A 12,111-nucleotide genomic window follows, 5' to 3' on the forward strand; every position below is an offset into this window, starting at 1 on the left:
TTTCGGTGGAGCGCACGGGATTCTGGCCTGTGGGCCCCCTCCCCCTGAAAGAAGGGGGGCTTGGACGGCAGACCCCAGAAGGGCGGGAGTACCACCAAATCAGCATCCTGGGTGCAGAGAAAACTGTGCGCGCAGAGCCAGTCCTGTTTGATGGCTGTGCCCAGGAGCGCAGCCAGCGTCCCGGCCATCTGTCGCGGGAACAAGGCCTCCCGCCACTTCAGACTTGGTGCCAAAGTGACCCGCTGCCCCTTGGGGTGACCGGCACACCTGTACCAACACACGTCGCCCCAGAGTCAGGTGTACATGCGCCCTCGGGAGCTGGACAGAAGCACAAACAGGATCCTCGCCTCTGGGCAGCGACATGGCTCAGCCTTCTCAAACCTGCAGCTTACCGCCAGATTCCTGCTGGTTGGCATAGTTGCCTTGTTCGGCCGGCAGGCATTAGGAGGCACCTGCACGGGAACCTGAAGGTGGAGTCGCGCACTCGGACGGCAGTGCTCAGCCAGGCGGGCATGCCCAGGGCACAGAGGCACCTCCCGGTCACGGACACGTCCGATGCTATGACATTCAGTTTGATAAACGTGGACACTTGCGTGAGCACCGTGGAACGTTTATGACGTTACTTGTGAAGTAGAGGTGGCGTTGAAGACTCAGGACCCGTTCTCCAAGGTTACCGGGGCCCAAACTCCGTGGTTTAGCGATTCTTACATGTCATGTTCTGTGGATTGCAGCAGTGGGGACAAAGCCCTGGCTGAGGGTTTGCAGGTGGTCTCAAGGACACACACGCTCCTGCTTGGACTGCTGTCCTCCGTGGGGCGGGCCGTGCGCGGTGGGAGCAGGCAGAGCAACCCCCTTCAGAACGAGACGCGGGGGGAACCACGCAGGAGAACCACAAAGGAAAGTATCAGCACGAGTTTTAAAGCGAATCACCAGAAATCCTCAGGATGCCAACATAGTCACCACAGATGTGCTTAAATTCTGACCGCCCCCCGACACCGCTAGCCCCACCTCACAACAAAAACAAGCCGCAGCCTGCCCAGTCAGGTGCCGGGGGGGGGGGCGGTGGTGGCGGGCACCCAGGTCAGCAGCACCGCCAGGTTTCTACTCCGTCGAAGGCACATGCGGGACAGAACAGGATGCTGGCAGCCAGCTCCCCCCCCCCCCCCCGCCCCCAGCGTGGGACAACTGTGCAGCCCTCCACCCAGCTCACCACCGCGTTGCGCTCCACTCTGGAACGGATCTGGTCAACTTTGCCTTCTATCACGCGGGGAAATATTGAAGAGTCTGCTCCTTTGCAAAACAGATAGATTTCTCCTACAAAATGAGAAAAAAAAAGACAATCACAACGCAGAGAAGACTAGACTCTTTTTCACATTTGCTTTTGTTAAGAAACAAAAATAGGGACGCAAGTGCTGAGACATCGTAGGGATTTCCCAAGACCCGTGAACACGCGCCGTCGGAGAAGCTGAAGCCACGCGCTACAACGCAGCCTCTGTGCCTCCCGGCAGGATGGGCCACCACTGTCACTGCCCTCTGTCTGGTTCGGCCTGGCCAGGTGGGCATCCTGCTGTCCTTCACGTCACCAAGACCACAGGGACATCTGTTGTGAAATGCCCCCCACACATCAATGTCCCCACCGTGCACACCCTGGTGCTGAGACACATGCTTCCCTGCCCTTGAGATAAACCGATTTCCTCTTCCAGGGAAGCAGAGAAGCTCTCCAGCCAAGATGAAGAGATCAACGACACAGAAGTGCCACTCTGATCAACAGGCCCCTGGCACCCAGGGGCTCTTTCTTTTCCAGCCACGAATCTCCTGGCCCGAAAAACCACGCAGCACACAGCTAGGCCAGCTTTGTCTGCATGCAGCTCCTGAAACACCGTGAGGTCAGTCCATGACAGCGGCGGCGGCCATGACTGGTATTGTCTCCGTCACCCGCCTTTAGACAGGAAGCGCAGACATCCTGGCCTGGGGCTGGTCTCGGAATTCCTAGACACTGGCGGCCCTCAGGGGAAACCAAGTCCAGAGGTACCAGGAGGGGTGGCCACTGCTCCTGGGGGGGCAGCTGAGAAAGGGCCGTGGGGAGGGCACACCCCTGGGGCGACGGCTAGTGAGACCGCTTGGCTGGACAGCACGGGAACCTGGATGAGGGCACCTGAGCTCAGCTGTGGCATTCGGAGCCCAGCTAGGTTCATCCCCTTGATGCCAGAGAGGACTCCCTCCTGCACACAGAGCGAAAACATGTAAAATAGCACAATTCAGGGGCGTCTGGGTGGCTCACTCAGTTGAGTGTCTGACTTCAGCTCAGGTCACGATCTCACGGTTCGTGGGTTCAAGCCCCACGTTGCCTGCAGCCTGCTTTGGGTTCTGTGTCTCCCTCTCTCTCTGTCCCTCCCCCACCCATGCTTTCTCTCTCTCTCTCTCTCTCAAAAATAGACATTAAAACCCCCCCTAAAACACAGCACAATTTATGCTCACCAAAGCCCTGAAACTAAAGCTAAAGTCAGCCTACAGCCAGAAAAGATGGTGTCTGGTGACACATGGAGCTGGGCAGGGCCACACGGGGCTGGGAGCCAGATCCCCAGGACATGCCCACCAACTGTGTGGGTTCTTATCACGAGCCGGGAAGAGTGGGGCCTGGGCTGGCCCCACAACCAGCCCGGGGGCAGAACCCATTCCTGACTCCAGACATGACTTCCAGCCAATCGTGCAAGTTGTCAGACATGGTTCACGGCAATAATGCTAGTCGAAACGACATAATGATGTGTTCCCGCTTTTTTCCAGAAAAATCAGGATGACTCAAGGCACTGGCTCGGGAGTGGCTTAAATTTCCCACTGTCTTAACTTGTCAATCGCTCGACACATTCCACCAGGGATGTGTTTGGCCTTGGGGCTTGGTTACCGACAGCCCCCGACATGAAAATGACCGGAGTGTGAATCAAACTTTAACCTGCAAAAAAGCAGGAGCAGGCAGCACGTGGAACCACCCCTGGATCCTGCTCTTGCAAGTTTGTCCATGAGCAGGAAGAACCCAGCGGAGTGAACGTACAGTGAGGCACCCGCAGCACAGTGAGCATGTCCATGGCCCCGGGAGGAAGCCCATGCCGTTAACTGGCCAGGGGGCTACGGTCCCCCAAACCCGTTAGGTGTAAAACCAGTGCAATTAGCGTTCTCTCCAGGGATGCGTTACTACCCAAAGAACAGTTCATTTAATTAATTATTCAAACTTCTCTTGAAACAAGTTGGCACAGAGGCTGGTGCACATGGCACGTGGCCTGTCCTCGTGAGCCTGCAGTCCCGCAGGGGACCTTGGAGGACAGGCAGATGTCGTCCCAGGGAAGCGGCTGTTGTCGGGGAGTGAACGCCCCGGACGAAAATTGTTCATGTGACTCAGCTCCTTCCCGAGCTTTGGGGATGGGCCTTTGAAGGGAGGTGGCAGCTGTCGAGGACTCCACAGTGCACCTGCCAGGAGCACGTATGGGCACGTGGCTCAGGAAGAAGCGCAGATGGGGCAGGAGCTGTGAGAAGTCACACTTCTCTTCCTGCGGTGAGGTCATGCCTGCCGGCTCCCGAATTGCCTTCCAGGTGGGATGCAGCCACGACACTTCACATTCCCGTGGGGACACCACATGGTGAAGGACTGAGGATGTCATGTCCCAGAGTCCCACGCCATTGTTCTGGGGTGTTCTGACAGGCTCCAGCCCTGGAGAAGGTGCTCCAACCGCTGGGGGGAGCTGCCCACCCCGCATGCCCCACACACCTGAGCGTGTCTGTCGACACTGTGGGCGAGTGCTTCCCACACCCTGCTGACCCCAGTGCCAAAATCCATTTTGACACATTATGAATAGTGCTCATGTTATTCACGCCCCGTGACACCTGGTGCCAAGACTCACTGGCAGAGCCCTGCCAGTCCTCCTTGTTGACAACTGGCTCAGGGGCACGGGGACCATGCAGGGACAGTGCCCAGAGCTGCCAAGTGCCTTCCCCAGGCTCATCATCCAGCACCCCGGGAAGCGACTCGTGGGGTCCTGCCAAAAGACGCGTCCTGGCAACCTCACACCGTCCTTTGTGGCCTAAGGAGGAAAACTAGTCATTGCCAGTCCCATCAGAAGATGGTCACAACAGTCCTGTTGAGGTACTCCCCACACGAGGTCCTCCCGTGAGCGTCAGGACACTGGCTGACACAAAATTCCCCAATGTGCCTTCAGATCAGTGTGTCAGGCTCAGAGTCTGGTTCCAGGGTCATGGCTGTGTTTCGCTGCCAACCAGGCAACTTTCCAAAGAGATACGCAGCCTGGCACCACCTAGTTTTACCCTTTACAAAAAGGAGTAAGATCCCACATCTTTTGACAAGAGGCCATTCTGAAACTGCGATTGCGTTGAGCGCACTGAATTAAGCAGCGTCTACCGGGTGGTCCAGAGCAGGGCAGTGGTGCGTACCCTGCTGAGGCGAGCAGGGGTTCGGTCTTCAGGATGTTCACAGTTGGCTGGTGAGAAGACAACAACTCCCCCGACAGAGGCAACCAGGGAAGGCTTCCTGCAAGGCAGCCGTGGGGCTGCCCTCAGAGAAGCGCAAGTGAACAAGGGCGCCCCCCAGGGGGAAAGGTGCCTCTGGGGAGGGGCCCCCAGGTGGAAAATGTGCACATCCAGGGTTGGCTGTGGGCTGACAACTGGGAAGGCAGCTCGGGAGCCAGGGCTTGGCCACCGGAGGAGGGGCTGCGCCACCAGCAAGGTACCCTCGGGGCCCTTTAGGACTGATGTGCCGCAGATTAGGAGGCGGGGGCTGCAGGTGGGAGACCCCAGGCTGCCGGTGAGGGGGCTGCCAGGAAGGAGAGGAGACCTCATAGGACTTGCTGGTCAAGGGGAAACATCAGGCTTTCCTGTGCCAGCAGAGGTGCCAGGAGGAGGGCCGGGCACCTGGGGCGTGAGGAGATACGGGACCTACAGTGGGTTCGGCAACTTTTTGTTTTAAAGAGAACGAACGAACGCTTAAGTCCTCGCGCTCCTACAGGATGTGAGCATCAGAATAAACCCGCTATGATGTGCAGTTGAGGAAATGGAAGAAAAAAACATTTCTACCTGTAGCAGATCTGACAATCACACTCATTCTCCTTCTTACGGAGTCAAAACTCAAGATTTCCAGCAATTCAAACCTGAAAAAGAGATTAAAAGTTGGTTTTGACATGCACCTTGCCCCATGAGTCCTGTGAGCCTAAGTAATCACAGGCCTCTGCTCAGCAGGACATCCAGGGTGTCCTCTGCCGCGTCCAGAGAGCCCTCCCTGCATGCCTGCCCTGTCCCTCCCGGCCAGGCTGCTCCTTCATGGAGTCGGGACCCACGAGTGGGGGACTCTGCTCCTCACAGCTGGCACAACACCGCCAAGGCCAGGCTCCCGTGTGCTCACCACCAGGACATACGCACGGGACCCTTCCAACCCGAGCCCAAGTTGTAGGTGCCCAGGGAGTCCGTTCCCCAAACAAAAGGCACATTCACTTTTCTGGATTCTGAACACAGACACGCAGACACTATCAGAGCTTCCAACCCAGGACAATAAACCAGGGTCCTTTCAGTTAATAAGAATCATTTAAAAAACAAAGAAAACCAATATTTAATTGGCTTGTAGTCTTATCATCAGAAGACCACGATCTCTGCTGGCATTTGAAATACCAAAGGTAATTCAGCAACCCCAGACACCGTCTCTGGAGACTCCTCAGGGTCCAGAGACCCCAGCTGCAGCTTGTGGGGGTGGGGAGGGCAAGCTGTAGGAGAACCCCTCTGCGGAAGCCCACCTGCCACCTCGGAGGGAGCCAGGATGGCAGGCAGGGCCCCGGGAGCCCCCAGTGCTGCGGGCACAAGCCCCCTGTGCCAACACAGGACCCGTGGCCAGCCCAGAGTGGTCAGGGGTACACTGCTTATGCTGACCCGAGGGTTTATTTTGCTCAAGGGAACGTTAAAATTCGGGGGATTCTGAGGCCGTCACCACCCAGTGTCACATTCTTTGCCACCTGTCCTTCCCTGTGCCCATCACCGCATGTTCATGTTTATAAAGGAGACCAGCAGCCCCGAGTCAAGACTCAAGACACGCCCTCTGTCTCTGGGACAAGGCATCTCAGAACAACACGGCCACCAACCCTGAGCACATGTGGTCACTGAAGACAGAACGGGAAGCACCAGCACCCACCGCGTCCTTGCTCAGACTTTCTTCGGCAGGCCACGGGGTCCCACAGCCCGGGGGCTGGTGCTGTGTGAACACGGGACCACTGTGGCCACTCCCTGTGGCAGACAGGCAGGCAGGCAGGCAGACAGTGGCTGGGAGAGTGTCAGAATGTGTTAGAAGCTGAGGGCACTCTCGTGCTAAAGCCTGATGTCAGGCGGCTTGTGGCAGACCCTCCGGACGCCGCAGCACTGGCTGGCCTCCACTCTGGCCGTCCACTCCTAACCTCCCCGCCAGTGGGCGACGGTCCTGGGTTCTCCGGAGAAGAAGGGGAGGCAGGCGTGGGAGCAGGACAGAGGGTCTGGGTTTTCCCCGGGAAAGCCGTCGTGTGGAGGAGTCCTTTCCCCCAGCGTGCGGCCCTCACCTCTCCACGCCGTTCTCCCTGTTCAGTATCTCCATGTAGTTCTCCTTCAGCCGCAGGTACGTGAACCCGAGTCTGCAAAGAAGCGCACAAGTGCGGAGCTTAGCCAGAGTCCCCAGGTTCCTCCTCTACACGTTACTTAAGTTTGGGGAAAGCGTTCTTTTCAAGAAAGAAATACTTCTGGCAAAACTGCATTGCAGAGTTAGGAAGTTATCACAGTCACGTATTCACCATCTCAAGAAATTCTCCGAGAGCCAACAGCCTTGTGACTTATCGTGCCCTCGTACTGGTGTTAATGGGTGTCAGGAGGACAGGAGCAGGTGTGTGGACCGGCCCGTGGGTGGCGACCCCTTTCTGCCCACTGATCAGTGGGCTGTTTAGCCACGGCAGCCATGTCACAATCACAAGGATCCCGGGACACGGTGTCTCCAGAACGACCCTCTCAGTTTACTGATGAGGAAACTACAGCCCAGAGCAAACAGTCAGTCAACAAGCCTGCAGAGCGTGTAACCTGTAACACCCCTCCTCTGCCAGCCTGAGAGCCACCAGTGTGCCAGGTACTATGGTGCAGAGAGAGGGGCGTGGCTTCTGTGCACCAGGAGCCGAGAGATGGGGACGTGAAACCGCCACCTGAACACAGCCGGTGGCCACGACGATGCCAGGGCGCCACAGGACCATGGGAACAGGGTGTCCACTCGCCCCAGCAGCGTGTCTACAGTGACCGGCAGGAAAGCCCGTCCTGACTTCTAATGTGACTGCACAAGCTTTCCCTTCTGAGCCCTCGTGTCCAAGGAGAGAGCTCCTCTGCACGTGTGTGAATTTGCACATTTGATCAGGGTCCCGCTGACACAACTTACATGCCTGAAGTCACCACTCAAACTGCACAGGGAAAATGCATGAGTTGGGGTGCCTGCGTGGTTCAGTTGGTTGAGCATCTGACTCTTGGTTTCTGCTCAGGTCATGATCTCATGGTTTTGAGTCCAAGCCCCACATCGGGCTCTGCACTGACAGTGTGGCGTCAACCTGGGATTCTCGCTCTCTCTGTATCCCTCCCCCACTTGCACTCTCTCTCTCTCTCTCTCTCTCCTTCTCTCAAAATAAATGATGCAAAGTTAAAAAAGAAAAAGAAAAACGCATGAGTCAACAAAGCACAGGTTCTAAGCAGATGAGAGTGTTCAACGCCCTTTCGTTACTGGCAGTGAAGAGGGACGATGGGCCCCGGCATTAACTCAGTAGCCATAGGCTGCGGGAACTGGGGAAACATCTCCCTGACATGGCTCTGGAATAAAGGATTCTTCCCCATGTTTGCTCAGAATGCCATCTGTGGAAGGCCACGTCCTGAGGCAGCTAGAACTCCCAGTAGGAGGGTGTGGGTGGCGGAAGGCACACAGACCTCACACAACAGCAGACAAAGTGAACTACGAAGACAGCCCCGCACCCTATGCTGTGTGACACTGCCCAAGTTGCTTGACATCCCTGGGCACCAATTCTTTAGGACAGAGAAGACTGACCATAAAATGCATCTAAGACTGTATCTTCGACAGAAGTTAGAAGGGGAACCATGCATCTAAGACAGTGGTAACGACCAGCAGCAGGGGGGCTGCCGGCGGCAGGCTGTGTGCAGAAGGGACCGTCCTCCACCAACAGAGATGGGGGGCACTGGGGCGTGAGGGCACTGCCTGTCTAGCCCCCTTCCCCCACAGCACGGGACTGCGTCGGGACACGCCGGTACGAGCCGCGGTCGGGGCGGATCGCACAGCATGGACCTCGGGCACCAGACCCGCCCGCGCCCGGACACGTACCTCTGGATACCTTCAACTAGGGCCACCTCGTCAGGAGAGGACGAGATGTACACACAGGACTTCCCTGAGTCTGGTGACTTCCTGGGTCCATCCACGTCATCGTCATCCTTCACCTGGATTGTGTGGCACAGGCACAGGGCCCGGAAAAACAGCTCTTCTCGCTCCTGTCAAAGTGCAGCACAAGACCCCACACGTCTATGCTGACGCAGCTCAGAGCACATGGCGAATCGACAATGAAGCAGGGTGGGCACCCTTCAGGGGTTCGGAGGGGTTAGTGTCCCCTCTGGTGCTTAAGGGTGGGGTGTGTGTGGCTTCTCTTCATTCTCCAGCACTTCTGAGTAAGAAGGGGAGGAGACAGGGTCAAGGTCGCAGGCAGTGAACTCGGCGGGCCAAACCTCTGCGAGCCTGTGTGCCCTGGGGATTCCCGACCACTTCCTGGGGGCCCTGGGGTGCGGCTGAGGCAGAAGGGTGCCAAGAGGGCACCAAGCCGGTGGCACACCTCACGATGACCACAGACCCCGGGCCCTCCCTCTGAGACTCTGAGGGGAAGCCGCAGTCCCCAGGTGGAAACTGTCAGAGGCACACGTGGCAGGAGGTGGGGGGGCACTTGGTCACGACAGGCCGTCACTGTGCAGCCTGCTAAGGTGAGCTGTGTGACCCTGCACAGAGCTCTGCAGTCACCAAGGTTTCGGGAATGGTCTCCTCACTGACCACGGTGACCGCGGTGAGGGTCACAACACCTCCCAGAGATGCTGAGATCTGGAGCCACAGCACATGGGTATGTGTGCATGTGTGCCTGTGAGATTGTGTGTGTGTGTGTGTGCGTGCACGTGCTAGACTGTAGCTTGTGTACACGTATGAGGGTATGTGCACATAAGTTATGTCTGTGCATGCGTGTATGTACACATAATGCACGTGTGAGCAGGAAGGCCACGTGTCTGTGTGTGCACACGTGTGTACGTGCAGCACACGTGGGGGACATAGGCTGGTGTGTGCACATGCATGTGTGTGTACACACCTGCACATCTGAGATGAAGGGCACGTATGTGCACTTCAGCGTAGTGTGTGCGCACACATGAAGGTGTGTGTACTATGCACGTGCAACGCACGTGTGCGTGGGGGGGCATGTGTCTGTGTGTGTGCATCTCTGTGCATGCACGTGTGCATATGTGCTCAAGCGTGAATATGCACACGTGCGTGAGCACACACCCCTGGTGCGCTGAGCCCCTCTGCCCTCAGCCCACCGCTCGCCTGCCTGTCCACAGTGTAAAGCTGCTTCTCACACGGACGTGACCTGCCGGACTTGCTGGCGGAAGTGGCGGCGCCCCACAGGCTCCACGCTGGTCACTAGGGGACCCGAGCACGAGGTGACACAGCCCACCCTGTGATCGGGACCCTGTGCAGGACAGAGGGGACGGCCCCGAGGGAGTGCACCTGCCGGGGCGTGCCCACCTACCCTGGCGCCGGCGCCTGGGGAGGAGTCGATCATGTCGATGCCGGAGGCGTCGGGGAGCACCTGCCCGTTGCAGACGGCGTGCGGCACGTACACGTGGCCCTCGATGCAGCACTCCTTGAACTCCATGTTGTTCTCCGTGAGCGTGCCGGTCTTGTCCGTGAAGACGTACTCCACCTGCGGACACACGGCTGCGCTGGGCAGGTCTGGCCAGGGGCCCGCGGCCTCGGGCACAGAGAAGGTGCCACTCGCGGGTCAGACCCCGGTGCAGCCCCACTTCCACCCGGAGGGGGCTTCCCGGGCTCCACCCCCTACCCTGCCGGAGCTGCTGGACCCTACGCCGGGCGAGTCAGCCTCCTCTAGCTCCCGCTGAGGCCAGCGGTCCCGTCGGAGCCGCGCGAGCACCTTCCTCTGGGTCTGGAGGTGGAAGCTCTAGGTGCAGCTCGGCTCCCGTTGTTTGTTGGACGCACAGATGTGGGGCGGGGGTATGAGAAAATCAAGGATGCAGGGAGAATGAACCTGAGCTCACTCTGAGGTCTGGGAGGTCAAAACTCACCACACCACTGACAGTTCACCAGTCAGAACTCAAACAAAAGCACAGAGCAAATTTCAGACACAAAACTACACCCAGTTTTAAGCACTAAACTTGGATCAATTTCGGGTACATGTTCATCAGGAATGACGTGGAATTCTGGACAGTGGAACAGCGTGGGGATCCCCGCCGTCCGAGCCCCGCTGGCTGGAGGAGCAAGTCCCCGCTCACTGCCCGGGACGCGCAAGGGAGGCAGGTTTAAGGGCAGTAAAGTGCCGGAGCCCGGGAAGCAGAGGAGACAGGTAATGAACTGGCTACATGTTTCATGCTGTGCCTTTTTCAGCAAAATGTTCTCTGGTGTCTTAATCCCACCGCAGAAAATGCCTTCCCCTGTGTGCTTGACTCAAGTAAACTGTAAGTACACAGCAGTACCCCCCTGAATTATTTTTAAACCACCTGCCATCCAAACACCCAAAACTCTGCCAGGCCTCTCCCCACAATCTGGAAAACTAGTGACAGGAAGGCGCCCGCTTGTGAGGGCTCACGGGCACGGGTGGCTGTGTTACTGGAAGTGAGCGACATCTGACATTTTTCGGAGTGAGGACCAATGATGATAATGACTATTTCAGGAGGCCCCATCTCCTGAAGCTTTCCCACAAACCTCCGGGGCCCCTGTGCTGTCCGACAGCTGGAGCCAGATACGTTCTCCGTAGTACACTCGACATTTTTCTTGTTACAGAGAAATGCTTTCCTCTGAGAATTTCTCAGCAACACACAAAATACACCAGGTAATGTTACCGAGGGTGTGAACATGCAGAGGGAAAGCTGTTCTGGCGCTGAGTGAGCGGGCTGGGGCTCCGCGTGGCTGTGTGACACCGGAGTCCAGCCCGGGGCCGCGGCACACGCTGGAGCGATGCCCTGAGAGCCATGCTCACCAACAAGCAAGTTCTCTCTCGGGAACAGACCCCCTTGACCCAAGGGGGGAGCGCTGCAGACCCCCACCTGAGTCTGTGCATCTACTACAGACTGCTGTTCTGTAGGGGGTGGATTTCAGCTGCCAGTCTAAAACGGCCCTCTTTGCAAAAATCTGCCAAGTTTCTTCCTGTTTTTTTCCTTTTTCTTTTCAAAGATGAATGAACCACCATTTACCAAATGCCCTTTCCCAAGACGTAAGAGCCAGGAGAGGGTCAGGCTGGGGCATAGCGATGGAGCTGAGCCGTGGGGCCGATGGATGGGCATGCACGGGCTCTGCCCCTCTTCTGGGCGGCCCTGAGTTGCAATGCACACCGGCCGACACCCCATTCAGCCCGCCCTGCACTTGGGCAGGGCAGGTATCAGGCCCATTTCACAGATGAAGCAGCTCAGATATGGAGAGCTCGGGCCAACAGTGTGCAATGAGGTGTCTGACCCCTGCAATCCAGCCAGCCACGGACACTTGGAGGTGTCTCTTTGCTCATCTTCAGACTGAGGAAAGGGAATCACCCAGAAAAGCAGACTGCGCTGCCTGTGAAACATGGTCTCCCTGCCTTCACGGCATGAAAAGCCAGAACGAGCAGCACTGGGGCCGCACGGTGAGCTTTTATCAAACAGCTAATACAGCTAATTTCCCATCAAGTGTCTACACAAAAGCACTATCAATTGTCACATAAATAAAGTTTAAAAAACCAACTCTGCTGTTGTGTTTCATGAGTTACAGGATGCATCTGTGAGGATGAACTAAAATGGAAAAGTTTTCATCGGAACCGTCCT

The 12,111-nt window shown here is 57.3% G+C and overlaps 1 protein-coding gene across 3 annotated transcripts in view; it reads right to left on the reverse strand.

Moving 5' to 3' along the window:
- Window positions 1-12,111, reverse strand: part of ATP11A (ATPase phospholipid transporting 11A) — a 124,484-nt gene that overhangs the window by 30,995 nt on the left and 81,378 nt on the right. For all 3 annotated transcript variants that reach the window (XM_053909346.1, XM_053909428.1, XM_053909379.1), the window contains exons 13-17: window positions 9,834-10,007; window positions 8,378-8,541; window positions 6,579-6,650; window positions 5,080-5,153; window positions 1,211-1,314 (exon numbers count right to left, since the gene is read on the reverse strand). In XM_053909346.1, the coding sequence (XP_053765321.1) occupies window positions 1,211-1,314; window positions 5,080-5,153; window positions 6,579-6,650; window positions 8,378-8,541; window positions 9,834-10,007 (588 nt within the window). The remainder of the gene's footprint in view (window positions 1-1,210; window positions 1,315-5,079; window positions 5,154-6,578; window positions 6,651-8,377; window positions 8,542-9,833; window positions 10,008-12,111) is intronic.

Source organism: Panthera pardus, unplaced genomic scaffold, assembly GCF_024362965.1.
Source record: "Panthera pardus isolate Hobbes unplaced genomic scaffold, ASM2436296v1 HiC_scaffold_1, whole genome shotgun sequence".
In the NCBI taxonomy this organism is placed as follows: Eukaryota; Metazoa; Chordata; class Mammalia; order Carnivora; family Felidae; genus Panthera; species Panthera pardus.